The 24462-nt window shown below is 46.3% G+C and overlaps 1 protein-coding gene across 14 annotated transcripts in view; it reads left to right on the top strand.

The window, feature by feature from the left end:
- ATG13 (autophagy related 13) overlaps nucleotides 1-24130 on the top strand; it is a 42119-nt gene extending 17989 nt beyond the window's left edge. For 2 of the 14 annotated variants that reach the window (XM_027562474.1, XM_027562473.1), the window contains 17 exons: nucleotides 1454-1535; nucleotides 2505-2585; nucleotides 2963-3082; nucleotides 5036-5082; nucleotides 6534-6674; nucleotides 9571-9611; nucleotides 10371-10467; nucleotides 10809-10907; nucleotides 11718-11811; nucleotides 14867-14965; nucleotides 15711-15821; nucleotides 16231-16367; nucleotides 18523-18637; nucleotides 19165-19242; nucleotides 19362-19523; nucleotides 20074-20202; nucleotides 21910-24130. In XM_027562474.1, coding sequence (XP_027418275.1) covers nucleotides 1467-1535; nucleotides 2505-2585; nucleotides 2963-3082; nucleotides 5036-5082; nucleotides 6534-6674; nucleotides 9571-9611; nucleotides 10371-10467; nucleotides 10809-10907; nucleotides 11718-11811; nucleotides 14867-14965; nucleotides 15711-15821; nucleotides 16231-16367; nucleotides 18523-18637; nucleotides 19165-19242; nucleotides 19362-19523; nucleotides 20074-20202; nucleotides 21910-21987 — 1698 coding nt within the window. In that variant the 5' untranslated portion in view covers nucleotides 1454-1466 and the 3' untranslated portion in view covers nucleotides 21988-24130. The remainder of the gene's footprint in view (nucleotides 1-1453; nucleotides 1536-2504; nucleotides 2586-2962; nucleotides 3083-5035; nucleotides 5083-6533; nucleotides 6675-9570; nucleotides 9612-10370; nucleotides 10468-10808; nucleotides 10908-11717; nucleotides 11812-14866; nucleotides 14966-15710; nucleotides 15822-16230; nucleotides 16368-18522; nucleotides 18638-19164; nucleotides 19243-19361; nucleotides 19524-20073; nucleotides 20203-21909) is intronic. The other 12 variants (XM_027562479.1, XM_027562477.1, XM_027562476.1 and 9 more) reach the window with 8 other exon arrangements.
- The last annotated feature ends 332 nt before the right edge of the window (nucleotides 24131-24462 follow it).

Here is a 24462-nt window from a genome sequence, read left to right as displayed (position 1 = left end):
TCTGGCTTATAGGAAATGTTCTATAACTGCATCTGGGTTGTCATTGTATGAGTGTTCACATATAAAGTATTTACTGAGCTGTACACCTAAGGTTTGTGCATTTCACTGCATGTAAGTTCACACCTCAATAAAGAATAGTGTTGTTTTAAACTTGTACTCATGATTTCCTGTTTCAACTCTATCCTTTTCTTAAAACTAGCTTTCCCTCTCACTTTCTTTTTTGTTAACTGAAACCCATTTAAACTTTTTGCACTCAGTCCTTAAATCCTGTCAGCTCTTCGTTTAAAATACCTCCCATCCATATTTCCAAATCACGTCTCTATTAGACTTTTAGCCCTGGCCACAAGCCTGAATTAGTGCCAAGGACCTAATTGATTTCCCTGCTCTTCCTACTCAAAACTATTCGACAGTGTGCCAGCAGTGCTATCTTTCTGACGCACCGTTTGGATTGTGTTGCTTCGTCTTCTCAAAAGCCTCGAGGGTGCTCCCCTTCCTGGCGTCAGTCTTTAGCACTGTGTTTGAGACTCTCGTGGTCTGGCCCAAACCAGCCATACACAATCACTGGAAAATTGGAGTACTTAATAGTTTAAAACCCATTTTTCTCCTGCCTTTGTTCATGCTCTTCTCTGCCCTAAATGCTTTCTTCTTCATACCAGCCCCTTCTCATCCCACCCCCACCCTGCTGCTGCTAAGTCACTTCAGTCGTGTCCGACTCTGTGCGACCCCATAGACGGCAGCCCACCAGGCTCCGCTGTCCCTGGGATTCTCCAGGCAAGAATACTGGAGTGGGTTGCCATTTCCTTCTCCAATGCATGAAAGTGAAAAGTGGAAGTGAAGTCGCTCAGTCGTGTCCAACTCTTAGCGACCCCATGGACCACAGCCTACCAGACTCCTCCATCCATGGGATTTTCCAGGCGAGAGTACTGGAATGGGGTGCCATTGACTCCCACCCAAAGTTAAACTGATTTAGTGGTCTTTTGAAGGAATGTTGGGCTTCCCAGGTGGCGCTAGTGGTAAGGAACCTGCCTGCCAATGCAGGAGACATAAGAGACGCGGGTTTGATGCCTGGATTGGTTGAAAGAATGTTAACTTATTTTATGTTTTAATAAAGTTTTTGCCTCATTAAAACTTAGTCTTCAATATGCTGGGTAATATAACTTTTTAAATGAATAAGTTTAAAAGCTCAAAGTTTCATATTCAGGTAAAATGGCTTTTCTCATCTTTGTTCTAGGTCTATAGATTTAGCTCTTTGGAGTTTATTTTCCTCAAAAGATAGTATCTTCTGTTTTTCATGTTGGTGTCTTTAGTCGAGGGGAGGGGAGGTTTTACCTCCTACATGACTATTCATACAGCTAGTAGACAATGCCATCTCTGTATGCTTTGTTGTAGCAATCCCTTTTAAAACACAGTCACATTATTCAACACTTTTTTTTTTTTTTTTTTTCTGTTTTAGATTCCTATAGGCAATGGAAACTGATCTTAATTCCCAGGACAGAAAGGACCTGGACAAGTTCATTAAGTTTTTTGCCCTCAAGGTAATATATCCGTTCTCTTGAGCCTAGAACTGTTAGAAATAACTTCCATGCCTCTCCCTTTTTGGAAATACAGCATAACAGCTTGCAGCTTGCCCATTTTAAGGGATACTTCTGTCTGTTGTAAACCAAACTGTGAAATTTGGGGGCGGTACTGGGGGTGTAACTAAAAAGCTTCCAATTTTCCAAAGCTACTTGTTAAAAAAAATAACATTTTTTTTGCAAGCCTGTTTGCAGAAATGTCAAACTTATTATGCCAGGTTATTGGCACAGTATGTTCCCTTGGGGTGAGAACAAAGACTGGACTAGAATGGACAGCAGTTTGGGCATCTTTCCCTAAGCATCATCTACCTCTGAATTCTCTCACTTTCCGCTTATTGTCCCCTTCTGTGTAAATGAAAAATTAAAACTGAATTTTGAGTGCTATAGAAGGCATCTTTTCCTAAATCTAAAAATCATTTCCACCTCTATCTCTCCTTCCTCTCAACCATTGCTATGTAAGAACAAGCCATGCAGTAGATTCTGGTTGTAAAATTAGCCGGAAGACTTTTGCCATATGGGCCAAGTCATATGAATAATTGTGGATTCCTTGGTTTAAATCTACTATGATTACATAAGTGTATGGCAGTGAATATTTAAACCTACGATTGGACTTGTTTCTTGATGAAAGTCAGAGCCCCCACGTGCAGCTTTCCTTCTGCCATGTGAGTGTATTATAGATTACAAGCCTCAGACTATGGTTTCTCTTAATTGGTTGACACTAGGTCCTCAGGAATATTTACAGTATTATTTTTGTGCCCTTTTTTTTTTTTTTTCCTGTTCTTGATGGTTTTAAATCTTATCCTTTCCTGAAGTATAGTTAAGATCATTGGCACCTTTTTAACCCTGCATTGAGAGGGTTTTAATCTTGATTAGGAGCCAAATCAGTTTGTTGAAACGTCACCTTTGATTTTTTTGTTTGGTTTTTTTCAGACTGTCCAAGTGATTGTCCAGGCTCGACTGGGAGAGAAGATTTGTACTCGTTCGTCTTCTTCCCCAACGGGTTCAGACTGGGTAAAATTCCTGTTCTTTGCTGAGGGATATACTTTGGTGTTTGTCACAAGGAATCATGGTGTAGTAATAAATAATAATATTTCTAGTATTACTAAGTCATAACATTAAAATGCCTAATTCCATTTGATCCATTCACTTGGAAAATTCATTCTTCATTGAATGTTAGTCCTGGATGTTCTTTGGTTTTCCTCTGTGATGAGTGAAAACTTATCAACCTGAGTTTTGGGGCCTTGATGCAAGACATCTCTTAAGGGGAAAGGAGAATTGAATGACTGTCCTTAGTCAGGGTAAGGCCTACGTTACTCAGTATCCAGTCTTACTACTTTGATTCCATAATGTTCCTTGCGAGTGTTTAACACAAAGTTCTTGTATTCTAGTTCAATTTAGCAATCAAAGACATCCCAGAGGTTACACATGAAGCAAAGAAGGCCCTGGCAGGGCAGCTGCCTGCTGTTGGGAGGTCTATGTGTGTGGAGATCTCACTCAAGACTTCTGAGGTAAGGTTATGGCCAGGACAGGGTCTTCACTCAGCACCCAAAGCACTTTACACTCTGGTTCCAACTCAGCCTTGTTCCTACGCTTTCCCTCTCTGATCGTCTCATGGTTCTCTGAGGAGGTCATGGTTTTTGTACTTATTCTTCCAACCACTTGGAGTAGATTCTTCACTCTCATCTTCATATATATATCATCTGTAAGTGATGTGTTTCTACTCATCCTTCAACACTCATATGCTCTAAAAGATCTCCCTTTCTAACCACTCTCTAGATTTCCTGTGTGCTTTGTTTATATTTGTTTCTTAGAGTATAACTTGCTGGAATGTGATTTTTTTTTTAATGTGTTTTTCCACCTTTTTCCATGATGCAAATAGTTTTTCTTGTATGTTTATTAATCTATTTCCACTACAGGATTGTGAGGCTGTGTGGAGTAATAAAAGGCTAATGGAGTTTAGAGCTATACAGAACCAAATTCAGAGCCTAGCTGAGTAACTCTGGCCAAAGTACTTAGCCCCACCTCTACCACCACCACACTTCACAGTCTTGTGGGGCTATACTTTTTCATTTAATTTTTATTTGTAAAGTGTATAGATAAAATATGGTATACAGTTATTACATGTTCCTGTTGATACTTTACACTTTTATTCTTGAGGTCAGCAGCTATGCCACACCTTTTTATCTGTGTAGTTCTTCAATTCTCTTTGAAACGAGGCAGGATATAATAAATAATCATCTCTGTGCCTGTCACAATGCTTTGGATGGCACATAGTAGGCTCTTAATTTTTTATTGTGTGAATGATGTCAGTATGTAGTCTGTAGAAATCTTAGTACCAAATAAAACAAAACATCCTATTCTCTTTATTGAATTACTGGTGTATACTGTGAGTTATTTTCCTTAGTGATCCTTAGGGAGTCCAAAAGGAAGAACTCTCTCATCTCTCAGGCATCTGTGAAATCAGATTCTAAACTGTTGTGAGTGGACTTCCCTGGTGGCTCAGTGCTAATCTGCCTGCCAATGCAGGAGACACAGGTTCGACCCCTGATCCAGGAAGATCTCATATGCTGTGGAGCAACTGTTGAGTTTGTGCTCTAGAACCTGTGCTCCGCAACAAGAGAAGCACCACAGTGAGAAGCCCCTACACCCCAGCTAGAGACTAGTCCTCGCTTGCTGCAACCAAAGAATTGCCCTCACGTAGAGCCTGGGTCTCCTGCACTGCAGGCAGATTCTTTGCTCCTGAGCCACTGGAAAGCCCTGGTAGAATACTATGTGGCCATTAAAAATAATGTAGAATTTTTAATTATAAGGAGAATTCCATGTTGTACTTACTGATTAAAAAGTGATCAGTTCAGTTCAGTCTCTCAGTCGTGTCCAACTTTTGCAACCCTGTGAACTGCACCTTGCCAGGCTTCCCTGTCCATCACCAACTCCTGGAGCTTTGCTCAAATTCATGTCCATTGAGTCGGTGTTGCCATCCAACCATCTCATCCTCTGTCGTCCCCTTCTCCTCCTGCCTTCACTCTTTCCCAGCATCAGGGTCTTTTCCAAGGAGTCAGTTCTTCATATTAGATGGCCAAAGTACTGGAGGTTCACCTTCAGCATCAGTCCTTCCAATGCATATTCAGGATTGATTTCCTTCAGGATTGACTGGTTTGATCTTGCAGTCCAAAGGATTGTCATGAGTCTTCTCCAACACCACAGTTTAAAGCACATTAAAAAGTGATAAAAATAGTATATACAAAAAAAAAGATAAAAAATAGAATGTATGGTATGAGCTCACTTTGATTTAGGAAAATCACTGATTGTATTATAAGTGATGTCTTCTTTTTGCTTATTTATACTTTGTAATATTTTTATAGTGGCTGTATTGTGCTTTATAATAAAAAAGATTATCAAAAGCAAAACTGAAATATCTTTTAATAATATCTTAACAATACCTTTTATTGTTCCATTTACAGGGAGATTCCATGGAGCTAGAAATCTGGTGTCTGGAAATGAATGAAAAGTAAGTGCTCTAGGGAGCTCAAACTGATGTTCTGTGATAACCAAGAAGGGTGGGATGGGGTGGGAGACGGGAGGAAGTTTCCAGAGGGAGGGGACATATGTATACCTATGGCCGACTCATGTTGATGCATGGCAGAAACCAATACAGTATTATAAAGCAGTTATCCTTCAATTAGAAATAAATAAATTTTAAAAGTATGTAAGTGCTCTATCTTAGAATCCTTGGTTGTGGTAGCTGAGGATAAAGTGCACGACATCACGTGAAAAGCAGGGCTTGTATCAGTCACGGAGAGTGTTCTGACCACTTAACAAAGCTGGTAGGTCTTTGCTACAGTTGGCTTCGTGCTTGGCTTCCAGCCCAGGCACAGCAATGACCTTCAAAAGGAGTGTCGGTCCAGAGAGATTCAGACAACACAGAGGAGCAGAGAGAAAGCTGAAAAAGGATTTGTTGTTTTCCCAGAGTACACATAGTTCTCTGATTAAATCCCTTGAGCTCTTGTAACATGACTACTCTGTTTTGTCTGTTTTCTGGGTGGCAGACGTCCAATAAGATTTCCCCTTGCCACTCCTTCAGACATGCTGTGTTGGTCACGGACTAGGAATGCGTGTTATTTTCCCCTCCATTTTCTTTTTTCAGGGCAGATTAGCTGAATTCCTGCCCGAATTTCAAGAAGAATATATAGGAAAATTGAGGAAATAGCAACACATCAAAATAAAAATCTTTTTAATAAGTATGAGTGGTATAGGCATTATTTTTCTTTCTTAAAAAGCAATTGCCAGGTTATAGTCCAAAATTTTCATACCAAGCACTTCTCCACATTTCCTGTTAGATGTATAGAAGTAGACTGCTGTAAGATAGTACACTGAAATTATGTTTGTACTTTCAGTAATACAACTGCAATATTGAATTACTGGTTTTTAAGTGTTCTGCTTTATTTCTTTGAAAGATAACTGCTTCAAAGCTAGAAAAAGATATATTGGAGACCTTTTGTTGCCCACCTGCCTTTGTCTGGTGCGTGGAAAGTAAAACTTTGGTCAACATCAACAATTTGTTGATGAGCTGACAAAGCGCTCTGATTACAAGTTTAGTTCAGAGGATGTTTTAATTATAAATTTAATCTTACACAGTTCCAGTTTAATTAGCAACTATCTCTTTTGACTGTAATACTCTTTAAAATGTTATTTAGGCTGCAAATCAGGTTATATTCTATCCAAATTTATGAATAATGTTAACATTTTTTTTTAGACTTTTAAAAATTGAAGTATTAAGTTGATTTTTAATGTCGTGTTAGTTTATAGTGTACAGTAAGGTTATTCAATTATATGTTCTAATGCTGACAAATAATGTCAGTCACTCCATGGAACATAGCTAATGTCTCTATCCATTGCATTTTTGTTCTTTGTTTTGTGATAGCCAAGCAGGAGAATGCTGATAGTGTCTTTGCTCCGCAGGTGTGATAAAGAAATCAAAGTTTCCTATGCTGTGTACAACAGATTGTCGTTGCTGCTGAAGTCTCTGCTTGCTATAACTAGGGTGACACCAGCTTACAGACTCTCCAGAAAGCAGGGGCATGAATATGTCATCTTATACAGGTAAACAGCTCACCTTCATGATTCACACTTTGGACTCATCAATTTGCACATTGTCTGACCAGCATTCAGGTATTCCATGATTAATTTTTGGACAGATATTTGGATGGTTGATGCTATACCTTTACTGTGATTGCCTATCTATTCTCCTTTATGAACCTCAGCTTTTTCCAAAGCAGCCAAGTTCTTTATCCTTTTGTTTATATACAGTCTTGATTGCTATGGAAAGGATTTTTAAATTCTCGGGCAGTTTGGTAGCTCAGTCATGCCTAACTCTTTGCGACCCCATGGACTGCGGCACACCAGGCTTCCCTGTCCATCTCCACTCTGGGAGCTTACTCAAACTTATGTGCATCGAGTTGGTGATGCCATCCAACCATCTCATCCTCTGTCATCCCCTTCTCCTCCTGCCTTCAATCTTTCCCAGCATCAGGGTCTTTTCCAGTGAGTCAGTTCTTCACATCAGGTGGCCAAAGTATTAAGTTTCAACTTCAGTATCAGTCCTTCCAATAAATATTCAGGACTGATTTCCTTTAGGATGGACTGGTTGGATCTCCTTGCAGTCCAAGGGACTCTCACGAGTCTTCTCCAACACCACAGTTCAAAAGCATCAATTCTTCAGCACTCAGCTTTCTTTATAGTCCAACTTTCATTTCACATCCATACATGACTACTGGAAAAACCATAGCTTTGACTAGACGGACCTTTGTTGGCAAAGTAATGTGTCTGCTTTTTAATATGCTGTCTAGGTTGGTCATAGTTTTTCTTCCAACGAGCAAGCATCTTTTAATTTCATGGCTGCAGTCACCATCTGCAGTGATTTTGGAGGCCCCCCCCCCAAAAAAAAGTCTCTCACTCCTTCCATTGTTTCCCCATCTATTTGCCATGAAGTGATGGCATCACCGAGTTGGACATGAGTTTGAGGCAGCTCCAGGAGTTGGTGGTAAACAGGGAAGCCTGGTGTCTTGCAGTCCATGGGGTCACAGAGAGTTGGACACGACTGAGCGACTGAACTGATAGAGGTTGTTGAATGGACCAGCGTGGTGGTGAAGAGGACATGTAGCAAAGTGTGAGAGCAGAGCCTGGAAAGTCAGGGTTCCCAAATTAGCCGGGACTCTGTTTCATGTTAATGATGAGCCATGGGTGTTGGCCTTTGGCTTACATGCAAAGAGCTGATTTTGAGAATTGGTATAACAGGATGGAAGGACCATGGATTAGAGAATTAACTAGTTCTGTTGAAGTAATCTAGCAACCCTATGTGTGTTTACTTTTCTAGGCCTTTTTTTTTTCTTTTGACCAAGTTGTAGAACTTGCAGGATCTCAGTTCCCCCCAACCAGGGGTTGAACCTGGGCCCCTGACAGTGGAAGCAGAGAGTCTTAACCACTGGACCACCAGGGAATTCTTCCCCCATCTGCTTGTTTTTATAAATAGAATTATTTTACAAATAATTTTATAAATAAAATTATTTTACAACATAGCCACCCCATTCATTTACCTATTATCAGTGGCTACTTCTGTAGTATGAGAGCAGAGCTGAGTAGTTGCCCCAGACTATATGGCCCACAAGTCTAAAATATTTACTAACTGATCCTTTAAACAAAAGTGGGCTAACCCCTGTTTAATGGTATCTGTCACTTTCGTGCATGTAGTTCAGATATGTATATACATTTCTTTTCTTCCATTCCAGACTGTAATCTGTGAGACCTAGGATTCAGATTCATCCTAGGACTTGTCCCTAGTTTATCTTTATCTCATCCCTAATATCTAACCTTAGGGCTTTGTAGATTGTCAGAGCTTAGTTTTTATTGAACAAACCCATGTATGTGTTTAATTTTCAACAGTATTACTTGAAAAATATGAAAATACATTTTAAGTGTTTTATAATTCAGACTTTTTGCTAATATAGACTGGCCTTCCCAGGGAGATTCATGGAAATATTCTACTGTGTTTAGATTTTTATAGTTTTAGAATAGTCTTGCCTGTTTATTCAGTGGTAGAAAAGATATTCTAATTACTTAGTTTACTTTGGAATGATGGAATGACTTTCAATAAGCAGAGTGAGCCCACCTTGAAGATCACATTTCAAAATCTAGTGACTTCTATCCCATGTTTGAAAGTTGCTAGGAAAGTGGATCTTAAGAGTTCTCATCACTCTTAAGAAAAAAAATTATGTTACTGTGAATGATAACAGATGTTAACCAGACTTAGTGTGGTGATTATTTTGCAATGTGTACAGATATTGAATCATTATATATCCTTGAAACTAATATAATGTTGTGTGTCAATTATAGGTCAATTCTAAAACAAAAATGTCTTATATCTGGTAATAGAAGTTCCAGAACTATTTGCCAATTTTGTCCGTATATTCTCTATTTCCCAATAGGTGTACTTTACAAAGGGCTCCCAGGTGGTGCGAGTAGTAGAGAACTCACCTGCCAGTGCAGGAGACATAAGGGATGCGGGTTCAGTCCCTGGGTCCGGAAGATCCATTGGAAAAGGGCATGGCAGCCCACTCCAGTATTCTTGCCTGGAGAATCCCATGGACAGAGGAGCCTGGCGGGCTATAGTCCATGGGGTCACAGAGAGGTGGACACAGTTGAAGCAACTTAGCAAGCATTCATGCATATAACTTTACAAATATGCTGCAGAAGCAGGAATAAGGAACTTAAACAGCAGGTCACACTTAATTTTTATTTTTCTAATTTTTTAACCAGTCCTCTGCATAACCATCCTCATGCCTACAGCTTAATCGAATAGTAGCAATACTGCTGCATTCGGAGAGATGTTCATGCAGATGAGAAAAGAAGGGTTGGTTTTGTTGACTTTGTTTCTAGGTGTTTAGTATGCAGGCCCTTATAATAAAGAATCAAGTAACATTTTTTTCTTTCTTCCCTACAGAATATATTTTGGGGACGTTCAGCTGAATGGCTTAGGGGAAGGTATGTATCAAGGTTAAAAAACATTTGTAGTGTTGCTAAGTGTTCTCCTGACTCAGAGATGTGCTTGGATGCTGCCTGTGACACTACATAGCTTGTGATTCTAGTGTGTGTGATACAAGTAAGGGAAAGACAGGCCTGGAGAGCCGCCAGGGAGTGACTGAGTAATTTCCCCAAAAGTTCTAGTAACTCGGAATTCTTTGTTGTTCTTTATATGATTGTCTGTTTTCCTAATTTTCTACAGTGATCATGTTAAACGTTTCTGATGAGTATCAACAATTTTGAAAAATTGGAAGTGAAACCAAGAAAACTAGGAAAGTTTTATTGTAATGCCCTGGCTCTTTTCTGTGCTTAGTTCTGGGGTGGCAGCTTGGGTGGGAGAGCAGTTGCTTTATAAATTGAAGTATTTGTGTGAGGAACTCTCTGTGCCCCTTTAATGTCTTATTGGCACATCTGGACAGGGTTGGTTAGGACTTGTTTAAGTCCTAACTTGATTTAATAATCATTTTACCTCTTTGAAGGTAGTTTTATCAGGAAATAGATGCTTTTTCCCCTGCCAGTATTAGGTCAACATAGAATAAATTAAAATAAAATTATATGTATATACATACACATATGTATAAAATTGAGGCTGCTGCATTCAAGGTAGCTAAGTGAGTCATGCCAGAGGTTGTACAAGTGGCTGAATGGTTCAGGGAAAGACGTACTGACGGTAGTGTCATTATTGTCTGGAAAAAAGCTAATTATTTATCTCTTTTCTAGGTTTCCAGACAGTTCGTGTTGGGACAGTGGGTACCCCTGTGGGCACCATCACTCTTTCCTGTGCTTACAGGATTAACTTGGCATTCATGTCCACCAGGTGAGGAAAGAGCCTTGGAATCCAACAGAACTCTTCCAAAAAAAAAAAAAAAGGAATTCTTCCAAAGATATTAAAGTTGTTTTTCTTCCAACCATCCCCCCTCACCTCAGCTGGGCCTAGAGTTCACCGTTGCCATTGCTGAACTGAGACAACCCAGTCTCCAGACTGGAGAAGCTGAGTGTCCCAGAGCCAACGTAGAAGTGATGGCTTATTTTCAGGGATGCAGGAGTTGAGGTTCTGTGGTTCCTTCCAATAGATAAGAGGCAAAGGGATCTCTGAGGGCTGCAGGGGGCGTGACAAGGCATTCTAACAAATGTGGCCATCTGCTTACTGCATTACAGGCACTTTGAGAGGACCCCACCTATCATGGGCATTATTATTGATCACTTTGTGGACCGTCCCTATCCCAGCTCCTCGCCCATGCACCCCTGCAATTACAGGTGAGGAATGTGGAAAACTCTTTTCCAAACTGTGGCTGGTGGAAACATCCATCTTGCACAGGCCCGTAGAGCACCTTTATCCACACTCACCGATAGGCAGGGCACACGGATGGAGACCCCACGGGGAGGGAAGTGGAGTGGCTGGCTGTATCCTTGCTGCTGCCTGTCAGGTACCCCAAGACGAAAGGTAGACCACGTCTCAAAAAATCCTTTGATATTTTGACCTAGACAGTACTGATTTGACTTTTGGTTTGATTTTACTTAGAAACTCTGAGAGTGGCAGTAATGTGGAGAAAGAATGTTCTTTGCAAATTAGGTGGTTTTCAGGTCACCATTGGCACAGTTCAGTTTTATTCCTCAGAATCAAACATCTCCAGGCCTAGATCCCAGAAAACAGAGTTGTCGAGAGATTGGAATAGATGTGTACCAAGGAAGATGCTGCCTTTCTGTGAAGGATTCGTGAAGTTGGATTGTTTTTTGTCTTTGGAATCTAGATTTTTATTTCACTGCATTCTCTGTTGCTGATGATTCTTTGGCCCTACATTGGCCAGGCTTTAAAAAAACGCTCTCAAATGATATGTCAGGTGAAATGTTTGGATTTAAAAAAAAAAAAAAAAGCCATTGTCAACCTCTAGATGTTGCTTTCTGAACATATTTGAAATTATCAAGGACTCAATGCACCTCTCTTGAAATTAGGGACTGTTGAAAGGATTCTTAGCACAACTCGCATCCATATCTCAGCTCTCTTTGTGTCCTTTCTGAAATTGGCTGCCATCAGTCAGTTCATGATTTCTCTCCCCCTCACCACAGAACCACCGGCGAGGACACTGGAGTAGCGTGTCCTTCTGTGGAAGACTCTCAGGAAGTGTGCGCCACCTCCTTTTCCACCTCGCCTCCCTCCCAGGTAGGGGGAAACAGGTTCTGGTGTGGCGGTAGTTATTTAGTACATATATGGGCCTTATGATATGAAAATTTTATGTGAAAATTTAGATAACAATCTCTTCTGGTGGTGGTGGTGGTGATTATTTCAAGGAGTTATTTTGAGGAGTAAAGGAGAACCTTCTTACCCAGCAGATAATACTGTAGTATTTCTAGTCTGCAATCTTAACATGCAAGATTCCATGTAACTTTTACCTCCCTGGTGACATCTTAAAATTCCCTAGAAAATCAGCCACAGAAAACCCCTACAAAATCAGAATTGTGTTCTGGCACCAGAGAGACACTGAAAGCAACACTTGTTAGAACTAGCAGCTACTTTTTTTTTTTTTTGGCCGAACCCAGCGGCACATGAGATCCGGGATCCTCATTCCCTGACCAGGGATCAAACCCATGCCCCTGTGGTAAAAGCATGGAATCTTAACTACCGGACAACCAGGGAGGTCCTAGTAGCTGCTGCTTCTTTGAAGTGGTTCCTAAATATGGTTCCTAATAATGGAAGGAGCAAAAAAGGAGCCAGTGATCATTTAGCATAAAATGCCATTAAGACCCCAGCTATGCAGTTTTCCTTAATAGTTACATAGACATCTGTTTGTCTGCATTCCCTCTCTGAACATGATTAGGCTCCATCTTCAGTGTCACAGCCAGTTTCAATAAAACGCAGGCTCCAAGCAATGTGAACACTTCCCCCAAAGAAGTGTATGATATACATGTGGTTCTGAGACTGCTTCAGATAAGGAGTCGTTTTTTCCAGCTGACTGAATTTTAGGGCACGTTTCTTCCCTTCCACCCCAGATTGTTTATCATCTACCCGTTGCCTGCCTCTATTTTTTCCCTCCTCTTTTCTTTCATATTAGATGGTTCCCTAAGTGAATTCTATTTTCCTTTAAATTAGACCCATGCATGTGTGCGTGCTAAGTCACTTCAGTTGCGTCCAACTCCGTGTGACTCTATAGACTATAACCTGCTAGGCTGCTCTGTCCATGGGATTCTCCAGGCAAGAATACTGGAGCCCTTCTCTAGGGGATCTTCCCAACGCAGGGATCGAACCCACGTCTCTTACATTTCCTGCGTTGGCAGGTGGGTTCTTTACCACTCGTGCTGCCTGGGAAGCCTAAATTAGCCCCTGATTATCCTTTTTCACCATCTTACTTTCACCATCTTACTCGGGGGTGTTGGACCCAACAAATTAATTAGCTGTCCGTACATTTTTATCCTCTATATTTTCTTCATTAAGAAAAAATTTAGATTTATTCCATCCTGTGCTTTTAGATATTAAATTAAAAGTATAGTTCTGATTTGTTTTAAAAGCAGGGGTTAAGCACAAAAGCTAACTTATGTGTGAAGGACTTTATAGAAATTCATGGATCACTGTTATTTCTAATGTGACTATTTAAAGTTTAAGAGAGTCTTGTGAAATTGTTTGAACAGTTTGCTTTGGGTGTGTAGGAATTGTTATTCACCCCCCCTCCCCGTTAATATATGTAGGCATACAGATTGCTGTTGCTCTGGAAGAGGGTGGCTTCTGGTATGCTTGCTGACAGGGAGCGATACTGACCCAAAAAAAGAGGAAAGCCCACTTTCTTACTAGTTCACATTCGTGAGTTGATGGTTTTTTAAATCATCAAAATTTGAATATGTCATTTAATGCTCATTTAACAACTGATAAACTCATAAACCATACATAAACTTGGGAGATGTTAGGGGTGGTGAGCCTGGGGCTTTAACACATCAGTTTTTCTTTTTCTCTGATACAGTGGAAATTCAGCCAGACCCCAAAGGTAAAGGGAAGTTAAGTCGTTTCTGTAGCTGAGGTTTGCAGAAAGGTTTATTAACCTGTGTAAGGAGAGCCTGTGTGTTTCATGTTATCAGTTGCCTATTGTGTCTTGTTACAGTTTAAAGGTAGATCTTGTCAAGATTTCATCAGAGAGAGCACCCAGTGGGTGAGCCTTGTCACTGCTCCCTGAGTACTTGTAATCAAGACTATACAGTTTGGTGCAGAAATACTCATTTTGAAGCTTGATGGTAGAACAGAGGAAGAAAAATCATTTACCACCTGGTCTCTTTGTTCCTGTAAATATTGAAATAGTTTCTTCTTTTGTTTAATCTAGGGAATCACATAATTGTTCAACAATTTCTGTTTGAGCTTTTGCTGTGATCCAGTAAATACTAATGGGCTGGTTTTGTTTTGTTTTTCTAGTAAAGTAAGGATCATTGTATCATTTGGGCACAGAGCTAAGTTAATAAATAGCTGTGACTCAGAACCTGTACTGTATCTTGGGGTCCTACCTCCAATTCTAGGCATTAATTAATTAGCTAATTGGCGAGACTTAAAGATGGAACAGCAAGACCCAAAACAATCATCTTGCCCATAATTAGCTTTGAAATCCTGAGTTTTGAAAATGCCCCAGCCTTTACTCCATCAAGTTCTTCTACACCCTCAGGGACTGTGAGCGTGTGCACACACACACCCTGATGCCTACACCTGCATACCACCTCATCTTCCCTGAGCTGATGCAAGAAAGTTCACCGCTGGGTTCCTGAGCATTTTAAAAGCACAGCCAACAAGCATCAACTGTTTAAACCTGAGCCTACAGATTCTGAGTCCCCAGAAGAAGGCTTTCAGTCTAATATCTTAGCCTCAGCATCCTCATTCCTGTTTAGCATACCCTGTGTACGTTCTCAGGACCCTCCTGTTGGAAATTTTCTAAAAGAGACCCTCTTTTGACTAAAGGCAGACTAATGCTTGGTTCAGGTTTCACCAAGTCATAGCAGCTTGACTCAGCTTTGCTTTCCACCTGCGCATCAGGGAGAACGCCAGGGATAAACTCTCTTCTTCACACCTTTCCAAGCGGTCCTTTTCAGAAGGCAGTCATACAGCTTTCTCCCTGCTTCCCTCCTGACGTCACTGTACATTTCAGCCTCTATTGCTACTGCCCTTTCCAGAGTTTTTTTCACTTCTTTCTCAAGCCCCTTTTCTTTTTTCTCCCCTGTTTCTCCTGTCTGTGTGTATCTGTGCACAGTGTGTGTTTACGGTCACAAAGGCACTTTTTCAGACCCCTACTCCTGTGGTGACGGACACCCTGAGGGTCCCCACGGCAGGACTGGCCTTTTCCCATCAAGTGAGTCCATACTGGGAAGAAGGGGATACTATCAGATGGTTTCTTTTTATTTGAAAACTATAAATAAAGTACAGGGTATAGTTATTTAAATATCCCCAAGTGTTCTGTGGGTTATTTTGAGGTGCGGTAATTGATTTTCAACAGGATGCAGCCATTGCACCAGCGGCCCAAAATAAGATTCATCATTCGCCCCTCCTCCTACCATTGATGTGAAAAGTACATGGAGTTGTTTAGATCTTTTTTTTTCCCCAGATAAATCATCCAAGAGTGGTTTTCTTTCTTTTTCACTATAAATAGGAACCCTCCCAAACCCAGTGGTGATGGAGGGTGTGATTAAAGAAGATGCCTTGTGTTTCAAAGGGACCTCAAGGTCAAAGAAGAGACTAGAATGACCTGGGAAAACTGATGGCTCTGGTTCCCAGTTCTGCCCAGACGGTGCTCCCCAGATCTGCTGGGCTGGAAACTGAGCCAATGTAGCTGAACCCCTGGGAGAAGGGGGAGCAGGGAACTCACGTGAGGCCTTGGGAGGGCACGGAGCTGAGACTGTCCGCCCCACTGCGGATCAGTCTGTTTTCCTACTTTCAGAGGAACGGCCTGGTCTGTCTGTAAGCCTCACATCAGGCCCTCCCCCGCAGCGCACGGGACCCGCTCCTCGCCCTACTGATCTGATCATTGGTCACACTCTAGGAGTGCCTGTTTCTCCCTCCTCCTTTCCGCTGCCCCTCTTTGTTTTTCTCTTGCTTAGCTCTCCAGCTCTCGCCTTTCCTATCAGCCTGCTGCCCTGGGCGTTGGATCTGCTGACCTGGCTTATCCAGTAGTGTTTGCTGCTGGCTTAAACGCCGCACACCCTCAGCAGGTATCTTTAAAGGTGGGAGGGCACCAGGGGCTCCTGTGCTGCCTCCCCTGCCCAGACACACCAGAGGGCCTCTTAAGACACCCGTGTCCTACGTGTTCTGAACCAAAGCTCTTCTGTAACTTCGGAGGACTAGATGGTTCTGAGAGGCCGCCTCTTACACTTCAGAAAGAAAAGAAGAGCTTCCCGAGTGTTTCCCCCCTCTCTTTCCCTCTGTAGTCACTTCCGTGCATGTCTTCCATTAACTGAGCGAGCCCCAGAAAGGATCAAGATTTCCAAGGTTTCCTGCCCACTTGGTGGCAGCACTGGTGATGGGAAAGCTGGACAGCTGATGCCATCGTGCTAGGCAGCAAGTCTCCCCTCCTGCCTGATGTTGCTGTGATTCACTGTATTTTTTCGTTTTCCCCCAAAGCTAATGGTCCCTGGGAAGGAAGGTGGGGTACCCCTTGGTCCCAGCCAGCCTGCCCATGCTGCCCAGGCTGACCAGGAGAGACTGGCAACCTACACCCCTTCTGATGGGGCCCACTGCGCCGCCACGCCGTCCAGCAGGTGAGTTCACGTTTTGGCTCGGCCGCTCTTCAGACCAACCAGGGGCCTGTCCTCCCCAACACATCTGCTTATTTGGTATCAGCAAGTAAAGAGTAGCTTTCAGCATTGGCTCAGGCTTGGCATTTGCAGGGAAAATGTGGAATCCTTCAAATTCCCGATAAGAATCTTGCATTGCAGCTGGTGTGTGAGGGGGGGCTTGCCCTGGGCACCACTACTGTCTTCTGACAGCAGGCAGCCGGGCTTGGCGCGCCTTACCCTGATGCAGGAAGGTGTTTTGAGATGTTCCTCTCGTCCCCTGAGATGGGTTCCCTGGGTGTCCTCAGTATTCCCTGAGACCAGAACAGGGTGGTGTTAACCACACCCGTGACATCGGAGTCATGGTGTGTCTGCGGTGGTAGTTATGATCCATTATCTTTTTCTGCTGTGTTCGTGCCTCCTGGGGATCCTGTAGAAACAACTGTTTTTCCTTACTGGAATACAAAAAGAAACCTTTGTCTTTTCTGATTGCAGAAGTGATACAGTCTGTAAGTCAGATTTTGAAGACATGGATTGGGTGGAAAGTTCTCATAATCCCACCCTGCAAAAATCACCATGTTACCTCCCTTTAATAGGCGACAGGATCTCAGAAGGGTTAAGTGATTGGCCTAAGAGAACAGTTAGCTCACAGAACGGCCAGGCACAGGCCTGGCTTCTTGGATTGCAGAGCCCAGACTCACTCTTTCCATTTCACCGAAAGTTCTGTGGGAAGCTGGGCCTGTCTTGACCTGCACTGCCCTCTCTTAACTGGAAGGCCCCAGAGTTACTGACGTCGATTGCCCCATTGCATCTTAAATGAACTTTCAGATATTAGAAATTCCTGTTTTTTTTTTTTCCATTCCCACAGTGGAGTTGGGGGAGGGGGTTTATTTGGAAGGATCTTTCCATGTCATCCATCAGGAAAAATAATTACTTTCATGCCTGGCCCCTCAAACCGCCATCCTCTTTCCTCCTGTTAGATAATCAGAGGGGGAATCCTCTTAGTGTTGTTTTTTGGCAGCATGCAGGGTCTTAGTTCTCTTACCAGAGATTGAACCTGTGTCCCCTGCAGTGGGAGCAGAGTGTTAGCCACTGGACAGCCAAGGAAGCCCCATCGTAGTCGTTTTACTCGTATTCTGAGCCTAGCTTCCTGGGGTATGACCTGGAGTAACTGAAGACAGAGGGCCCTGTGCCGGGGGCTCTCAAACGCTGGTCCCCCCTGGTGTCTGGAGGCCGGGAGCCATTTGGACTGCATAGTCCTCCCCATCTTGAGCCCCTGCCTTGGGGCTTTCCCGTCCCCGGCTTCTCACAGGGCTGTGACTGACAGTCTGAGCTCCTGTTTCTTCTGCTTGGTGTCCCCCACCTTTCGGGACTCAGCATCAGCCTGGAGGGCGGGAGGGAGTCGTTTAGTTGCTTCTGTCGTATCCCACTCTGTGACCCCTTGGACTGTAGCCCTCCAGGTTTCTCTATCCATGGAGTTCTCCAGGCAGGAATGCTGGAGTGGGTAGCCATTCCCTTCTCCAGGGGATGTTCTTGACCCAGGGATTGAACTCGCACCTCCTCCTGCGTTAGCAGGCGGATTCTTCATCACTGTGCCACCTGGGAGGAGGGGGAGGGGCAGCCAGGTTGGGTGTGTTGTTGAGAGACCTTGCTGAACAGAGAGAGGACTCGGGGCAAGGGGAGGGCGGACACGTGGTGTGGAGCTTCAGGCAGCAAAACGACAAAGTGAAGAGGGGGATGTAAGATCTCGAGTCTGGCTCTGTAACTGGACTGACATTAAAATTAGTCATTTATGAGAGCTGCTTGCCCATGTGTATGATAGCTGGATGCACGGTGACTGATGGTTATCCCTGGTATGACAGAGTAAATTTTATGGAAGCTTTATACAAGTGTAACAGCGAGTTTCATTCACATATGCCTGTTTTTAGCTCTTCCAGGAAGTGCAGTCCTGTGCTCTCAACTCAGAAGTGAGGGTGACGGGGCCCCAGGCAGGCTTCATACTGCCATTTCCCACATGCTTGGGCTGGTGGGGGCAGCTCCTGTCCTGGGCTGTGGCCTCACAAGGTGGTGGGTTTACGGGGAACCCAGTAGGCTCTGCTGTGGTTTGAGAAGGAGAGCCGACATGACCTTTCTTCTCCAGTGAGGATGCTGAAACTGTATCAAACAGCAGCGAGGGACGGGCCTCCCCCCACGATGTCTTGGAGACCATCTTTGTCCGGAAAGTGGGGGCTTTTGTCAACAAGCCCATCAACCAGGTGATTTTTCTGCCCCCGCAACCTGTGAGAATGTGTGAGCCCTTAGAGTGAGGTCTTACCTGGGACCTGTGGAACCACTGAAATCACATGCAAAATGGTGTGAATTTTCTATGGGGAGGATTAATGACCTGTGACATCACTCCAGAAACGTTAAGAACTGTTGCTATGTGGTCTCGTTGGAGAGGAGACCACGCCGTTTAGCACACACGTTGCACTGCAGTGTCATCGCCTCAGCACTACTTGAGACAGGAAAGTCCTCCTCAGTTCTGCCAGTGAGGAACACTTGTTACTGAACTGCTGTGGGTCAGGCTTCCAGAGCTGAATCCAGGGTCCTGTGGATGCTGTGGGCACGTGGTGGAAAGCAGGGGAGACCAGAGGGGTCTCCAGCAAGACAGGAACCTGAGGGTGGCATGGTCAGCTGAAGTGCGTGAACCTGCTGGATGCCCCCCCATCTTCTGGCAGCCCCTAAGGAAGCAGACGAGCTGGGGGAAGGGGGCGCACTGATACTTTCTCCTGCGTCTCTCCAGGTGACCCTGACCAGTTTGGACATACCCTTTGCCATGTTTGCTCCCAAGAACCTGGAGCTGGAGGATGCAGATCCCATGGTGAGTCCGTCGCTGAGTCGAGTTTGCAGGGAGACAGCGAACAGTGGTTGTCCTTCTTGGTGGGCCGCTCACTGTTCCTCCGCGGACTGTTAGCCACACCTTTGGCTCATGGTTTACAGCCAGTGCCCAGGACCAGCCCCTGCCTCCGCCTTGTTCTGAAACAGGTGAATCCCCCAGATTCCCCAGAGACTACATCTCCTCTCCAGGGCAGCCTGCACTCTGATGGCTCCAGCGGGGGCAGCAGCGGCCATACCCAGGACGACTTCGTCATGATCGACTTTGTAAGTTGTCAGCATCTCCCTTGCCCATTGCTGCTTCAGAGGCAGTAAACCTAGAAGCATCTGTTGCTCTTGAGTAGGCCTTCGGGGATCCGATGGGCTGGTCCAGACAGAGGGAAGGGGGGTGCCCGGCTATGCACTTTGCGTGGGGAACCTGGCCTTACACGCCGCTTGGGGAGACGTGTAGAGGCCCATGAGCAGCGAGGCATTTGGTGCTGTGTCTTTGATTCAAATTCACCTCTAAATGGGATTGGATTGTCTAGTCGGACCTGCGCAGGTCCTATTTATGAATGGATAGCCCTTTGCTAAAGAGAGGAATGTAAAGGAAGGGGACAGAAATTTGCCCAGGATAGAGGGAGGTCATCCCCAGGATGAATTTAGCTGCCCAGAAGAGAAAACTGTAAAGATTCCACAAAGGTCAGCCTGGAGGAGCCCTTTCTCCTCTAATTCCTGAAAGGAAAGAGGGTTATTAATAGTTAAGCCCGTCTGATTTTCCACTGTGGTTTAAGGCAAGCTAAACTTGAGTCAGTCTCTCTCTCTTTTTTTTTTTAAGAAACCAGCTTTTTCTAAAGACGACATCCTTCCGATGGACTTGGGGACCTTCTATCGTGAATTTCAGAACCCGCCTCAGCTGAGCAGCCTCTCCCTCGACATCGGGGCCCAGTCCATGGCCGAGGACTTGGTACGGAAGCCCCTTGCCTGCTGTCTCGCCCTCTGGCCTCCTGTCCTCCTTCCATGGCCATTCCTGCTCCGCAGGCCTGGAGAGTTCTTCCCGCTGCTCCCCCACGCTCACACCTCCCATCTTGCGGTCACAGGACAAGACGGTTGAACCGTTGCCTTCCTGCGATCGCACTCGAGCTATGCGTTGCGCCCCACAGTCGCTGTCTTGAAATGCTTGCGCTTGTTCCTCCTCTTCCCTGCACTCTGATCCCAGCAGTTCTCACTCCCCTGTTGTTTGCCTGATGTCCTCTACTTGCTGATGCCACTCAGCCAAGCTGCCTCAGCAGCTCTTGCCATCAGCTGTCCAGCTTGCCAGGCAGGTGCCAGGGACACAGGGCAGAAGCAGCAGGAGGACCGAGTGGTGGTGTTCTTGCCCTTTGCTCACTCATCCCCATGCTCCCGAGTTCAGCCAGGTGTCCCGATACTAACTGTAATGACCGTTTAGGGTGTTTTCTATTTCCTGTCCTCAATGGGCAGAGGAGTGTCTGGCACCGCCACAGATCCAGGGTGCCTGTGCCACGAGATGTTGGGGTCCCCCTGCCTGAGGTGGAAATATTGACCTCCTATACTGCAGTCAGGAGTGGCTCTAGGAATAGGCATCTTGGCTCAGCTGCCCTTGATTTGCCTTAAACAGAAAAGCCTGCTTGGTAAGCTGCTCGGTAATAATAATATAGCAAAAATGTCATTATTAACATTTATTGAAGCTTTCTAGGTGCCAAGCATGAGACCCCAAGAGGTAGGTTTTCTTCTTATCCGAGTTTACAGATGAGAAGAATGACGTTGGGAACAAATAACTTGCTGGTGATTACACTGAGCCAGCAAAACAAAGGTTTGACCCCTGAGAGTCGGGCTTCTGATTTTAGGCTTTTAATTGACTCTCCGGACTCATTTGAAATTTGCTTGGAAGGAGCCGGAGTCCAAAAGCTCTTAAGATGAAGCTGCAGCCGGCTTGCTCCAGCCCCCCAAACCCATCCGGGCAGCCGGCGTGTCTGCGCTGCTTCCGAAGAGCTCCAGGTGCCCCCAACTGGCAGGGCGTCCTCTGTGGGGGGTAAGCTCTGCCGCTGCACGCTCGGCAGTGGGGCCAGACCACCTGCTTAGGGCCAGGCTTTAACTAATGGTTGAACCTGTGGGCAGTTACACTTAACTCCGCCTGTTTCTGCCTCATTTTCATTGTTCTCTCTCAATGCCCCAACCCTGACCCAGCCCCTCAGCTGGTGTAAAGATGCAGACTTCCAACCTGGCCACCAACCCGCAGGGTCAGAACCTCCTGAGGGTGTGGCTGGGACTGCCTGGTGTGTGCCCCCACGGGACTCTGCCACCGGCCCAGCGCAGGCTGTGAGGATAGCGTTCGCTTCCTGAACCTGTAGGGCTCTAAACCCACTGTCTTAATCTAACGTTAGTCTAATCTATGCCAAAGGTATTTCACGTTGGATTCCTCTGTGTTGTCCCATTGTGGGCGTGGCCCTTTTCCATCTCATCGCGTGTGTGGCCAGCCTGGATTCTCCAGGCTTTTCTGTCTCCCTCCTCAGCCCCCACTGGCCAGTGCCTGCTCAGCTGCTCGGCAGCCCAGCCCTGCAGAGCCGGACAGTACCCTGCTCCCTGCAGCCCCGGCTAACAGCTGGCTTCCCGGCCTACTGAGTAAGCAGCTCCTCTCCCCCCCCCTGCACAGGACTCACTCCCAGAGAAGCTGGCTGCGCACGAGAAGAATGTCCGAGAATTTGATGCCTTTGTAGAAACCCTGCAGTAAAGTTGGTGTCCTTGAGTCCCAGCAGCATCCCCTTCTTGTGGCCCCAGGAGACAGAGCGCCTCCCCCTCGGCAGCTGCTCCCACCCCTTGTCCTGCTCCAGGCCAGGCCGAGGGGAGGCGGTCCCCTTGGGGGACCCGGAAGCCCCTGCTCTGGCCCCTCCCGGAGACCGGTGGCAGCAGCAACAGCCCATGACGGCATCCGCGAGGACCCCCGCCACCCGCCCTCTGCCCACCCTCCGCTCACGCCACCCTCAGCGGAGGCCTCATAGGCTGTCCTCCCGTTCCTCCCGCCAGCCCCGCGCCCCGGGGCTGCCCAGCAGCTGGCCCCTTGCCGGCCTGCCGTGGCCATCGGCCAGGCGACATTCCAGCTGGTAGCCCCGAGGCTGGAGCGGAGGCAGGAGGAGGACGGAGATCGTGCCGGGAGGAGGGAGGCAGGACGCTCTCCTTCAGGGTCTTTCCTCTTAGTTCTGGTATCTTCTTCCTCTCTGTCTTCCTCCCTTTGTCCCGGGCCTGTATTGTTGGCAATGTGGTGGGCTTCCCACCCCAGGTGATGAGAACTCGAAAGTCAGCCGTGCCCGCCCATCCGAGTAGCCCTGGCAGCTGCCTGCCCAGCAGTGTGGAAGCAGAGTCCTGCGTCTCTAGGAGTTGTCACTGGAGTCACAGCACAGGTTCTCCTTTCTCCTCCCCTCTTCCCCTGTTACAGGACACAGTCACTATTTATTACTTTCAGAGAAATCAGATATTTTATAGAGAGAACATGTTTCACTTGGGAAGGTTGGAGGCTCCCTGGGGCAGTGCCTCTTTCTCTAGCGGCTCCTCACACTCGGGGCTGCTGCTCTCAGATCTTCCTTCCGAGGCGTAGAAGGTGGGATCCCAGAACAGGGCTGGCCGGGGCGGGCCACAAAGCCTCCCAGAATTGCTGCATGTGAACTGACAGCTGACCACAGACTCTACCTTAGACACGTGCACCTTCAATCGCCCAGCTTCTCCAGAGAGACTGACCATGTCCTAGCAGCCCAGGAAGTCTTGGATTCAAAATGTGATGACTCACCAGGGTCATGCCACTGGTAGTGCCCACGGGGTGCTGTGTGTGTCCCCCGCTATGGCCCTGGGGTAGGCTGGGCAGGCCCCTCCTCCTGGGGTACTGTTCTGGTTTCTCGGGGCGGGGTCATGGACCTTCTCCTCCTTCCACCTGGGCCTGGCCACCAGCTCTCTTTAACCCCAGGGTCTGTACCCTGCCCTGAGGTTTACTAGTTGCATCGATTCCTTGTTGAGAAACCAAAGCTGGGCATTCAGTTGACTTAACCCTTCAGGTATTGTTACTTGAGTCGGCCAAGAGCCCAGCCTCACTCACGGACCATCTGTTCCTGGTCGCCTCATCTGTAGCCCCATCCGAGGAAGGCTAGGCGTGCCCTGCCCGCCGCGGCCACCTGGGTGTTCGTTGGCAGAAGCTGTTCTGCAGCAGAGCAGGTGGCCCTCTGTTGCTTGTTAGCGGGGGCGGGGGGCGGCAGCCTCCCCCTACGAGGCTGATCTCAGCGCTGGGGTCAGCTCTGTCCTCACCTCCATGGGGCTGAGCCCAGCCTCGTGCACACCCGCTGCTGCCACAAAGGCACGTTTCTCGAAGTGGCATCCAGCTGGCCCTCCTGGTGTGGGGCCGAGCACACCTGTGGCCTGCTACACCAATCCTGGTTTACCCCCCAGGGCCCCAGCACTGAGGAGGGTGGAGGCCCTGGTAAGTCATTGATACCCCCCACTCCCACCTCAGCCAGCCTCTCAGCCCTCCTTCCAAGGCCGAGCAGGGGAAGACCTCTGAGCCGTTGTCCTCTTTGAACTGTTGGCCTCTGCAGGCAGCAGCCTTTCTTCAGGACCCCTTCCGTGAGAGGCCAGGGGGGCTGAGCCGGACTTGGAGCCGAGCCTGGGAGGAGCAGGGCAACTGTCAAGGCCGGCCCTTGTCCCTCAGCCCTGTGCAGTGGCAGGTATGAGCCCTAGACCGACTTCCACAGCACCCCCTGATGGGGCTGGGACCAGTCGCGTCTCCAGGGGGAACAGCCCCTCCCTGCCTCCAGCCGAATCCATTTGGAAATACTAAGCTATTACTTTAAAATGTATTCAAGAGATTTCCAATAAACTTTTTCTGTACTTTATGGCCTCCTGTCCTGCAGGTTGTCAAAAAACCTACCCTCTTCCTCCAACGTCGCACAGCCCCAGGTTGCTGACAGGCTCCGGGGAGGGAAGAGAAGTGCCATGTGAGGCACAGCAAGGGTTCAGAGCCTGACCGGCTGCTAGGGGTCCTGGGCTGGTCAGGAAACCTCGTTCGTTTTCTTTTTTTTGGTCGCACCGTGGGGCACGTAGGGTCTCAGTTCCCTGGGTGGGGATCGAATCCACGCCCCCCTGCAGTGGGAGCTGCTAGTCTTAACCACTGGATCACCAGGGAGGTCCCAGCAAACCCCTCTTAGAGCCTCGTTTTCCTTGTCTG

Source organism: Bos indicus x Bos taurus, chromosome 15, assembly GCF_003369695.1.
Source record: "Bos indicus x Bos taurus breed Angus x Brahman F1 hybrid chromosome 15, Bos_hybrid_MaternalHap_v2.0, whole genome shotgun sequence".
Classification (NCBI taxonomy): domain Eukaryota; kingdom Metazoa; phylum Chordata; class Mammalia; order Artiodactyla; family Bovidae; genus Bos; species Bos indicus x Bos taurus.
This window is presented reverse-complemented; position numbering and strand designations above follow the sequence as displayed.